A 1,894-nucleotide genomic window follows, 5' to 3' on the forward strand; every position below is an offset into this window, starting at 1 on the left:
CACGCCACCCCCGAGCTGGAGGGGAGGCCCGGGGTGCTGTGCACAGAGATTCGAGAGGCAGACGAGTCGCCGCCCCCCAGCATCTTCGGGCCAAAGAAGAAGTTCCGCCCCGTGGTCCAGAGGCCAGCGCCCAAGGACACCTCCCTGCACAGCGCCCTGATGGAGGCCATCCACTCGGCGGGCGGCAGGGACGGGCTGCGGAAGGTGAGCAGCAGGCCTGCGGGGCGTGGCCTCCTCCCTCCTCACCTGTGGGCCTCCCCCCTCCTCCCTCCTCACCTGTGGGCCTCCCTCCTCCCTCACCTGTGGGCCTCCCCCCTTCCTAACCTGTGGGCTCAGGGGCGCAGGGGGAGCATGGGGGAGATGAACAAGGGGACAGGGGGTATCTGAGCAGAACCACTAAAGACATAAAGCAGATGGTGGGGCCTGTCCACACCCCTTCAGGCCCCCAACTACCCTGGGAAGACGCCCCAAGAGTACGGGAGTGGAGGCAGCTCCCTCATCTGTGGGCCTCCTCCCTCCTCACCTGTGGGCCTCCCTCCTCCCTCACCTGTGGGCCTCCTCCCTCCTCACCTGTGGGCCTCCCTCCTCCCTCATCTGTGGGCCTCCCTCCCTCCTAACCTGTGGGCTCAGGGGCGCAGGGGGAGCATGGGGGAGATGAACAAGGGGACAGGGGGTATCTGAGCAGAACCACTAAAGACATAAAGCAGATGGTGGGGCCTGTCCACACCCCTTCAGGCCCCCAACTACCCTGGGAAGACGCCCCAAGAGTACGGGAGTGGAGGCAGGGCAGTCACACAGCTGCTCCCCGAACAGCAGAGGTGTTAGTGGACAGTCGGGCCAGGGCCGCTCCTGCCTGACACTCCTCAACACCAGGAGGACGTTCTGCCTTGGCCGGTGGCATAGTGGTTAGAGCTTCAGCCTACACACCAAGGGGTTGCAGGAGGCAGCCCCTCGAGGTCTTTCTCAGACATATTGGTGTTTCTCTCTCTCTCTCTCCCCCTCCCTTCAACTCTATCTAAAATCAGAGGAAAATATCCTCGGGTGAGAATTAACAAACACAATAGGGGCATGTTTAGGGCACGCCTCCCCGCACCCAGGCATGTAGGCCCACATCTTCCCTCCCTTCCCTGCTGCACCGAGTACGGAGGTCCCTCCTGGGTCCGAGGTGAGTGCCTGACCCAGGAGGTCGCTCTCACGGGCACCACGGAGGCTGCCGAGCCAGCGGAGCACCCAGCGTCTCCTCCAGGCTTTAGAGGGGAAACCGAGGCAGGTGCGTCCCAGGTCCTGGCCCAGGTCACACGGCGCTGGTGGGACCCGGGACTCCACCCAGGCCTGCGGCCCTGGACAGCCAGCAGCAGTGACCGGAGGGGCCCGAGATGCGGGGCCAGCAGGCGGGGTCCCCAGGCATGGTGGTCACTATTCCAACAAGGTCAGCGCTGACCGCATGGGCTGAGAGCCGTGGTCGGCAAACGGCGGCTCGCGAGCCACATGCGGCTCTTTGGCCCCTTGAGTGTGGCTCTTCCTAAGCCTTAGGAGGACCCTAATTAAGTTAGTAATGATGTACCTACCTATATAGTTTAAGTTTAAAAAATGTGGCTCTCCAAAGAAATTTCACTCGTTATCCTGTTGATACTTGGCTCTGTTGACTCTGAGTTTGCCGACCACTGGTAGAGTGTAGGGAGCGAAACCCCGCCTTCTGCGGGCGGGGACTGTGACCTGCGGGCTGCCTCCGGCTGCCACTGCTCCATCCTGTGTGTGACGTGTGCTGACGCTGACTGTTCTAGACGCCAGAGCCCAGCGCAGAGGGAGGGCCCAAGAAGCTGTGCTACGTGGAGCCGGAGAGCGAGCACTCGGCCCTGCTGGCGGCCATCCGGGGGCACCGCGGCGCCTGCAG

At 63.2% G+C, this 1,894-nt stretch overlaps 1 protein-coding gene across 1 annotated transcript in view; it reads left to right on the forward strand.

Annotated features, from left to right (window-relative positions):
* The window catches only part of LOC106724173 (protein cordon-bleu-like), a gene marked incomplete at its 5' end in the record, with an annotated part of 4,089 nt that continues 2,195 nt past the window's right edge, over positions 1-1,894 (forward strand). The window contains 2 exons of the mRNA XM_014530518.1: positions 1-204; positions 1,785-1,894. Of these exons, the coding sequence (XP_014386004.1) occupies positions 1-204; positions 1,785-1,894 (314 nt within the window). The remainder of the gene's footprint in view (positions 205-1,784) is intronic.

The sequence above is a fragment of the Myotis brandtii genome, unplaced genomic scaffold (assembly GCF_000412655.1).
Source record: "Myotis brandtii unplaced genomic scaffold, ASM41265v1 scaffold743, whole genome shotgun sequence".
Classification (NCBI taxonomy): Eukaryota; Metazoa; Chordata; class Mammalia; order Chiroptera; family Vespertilionidae; genus Myotis; species Myotis brandtii.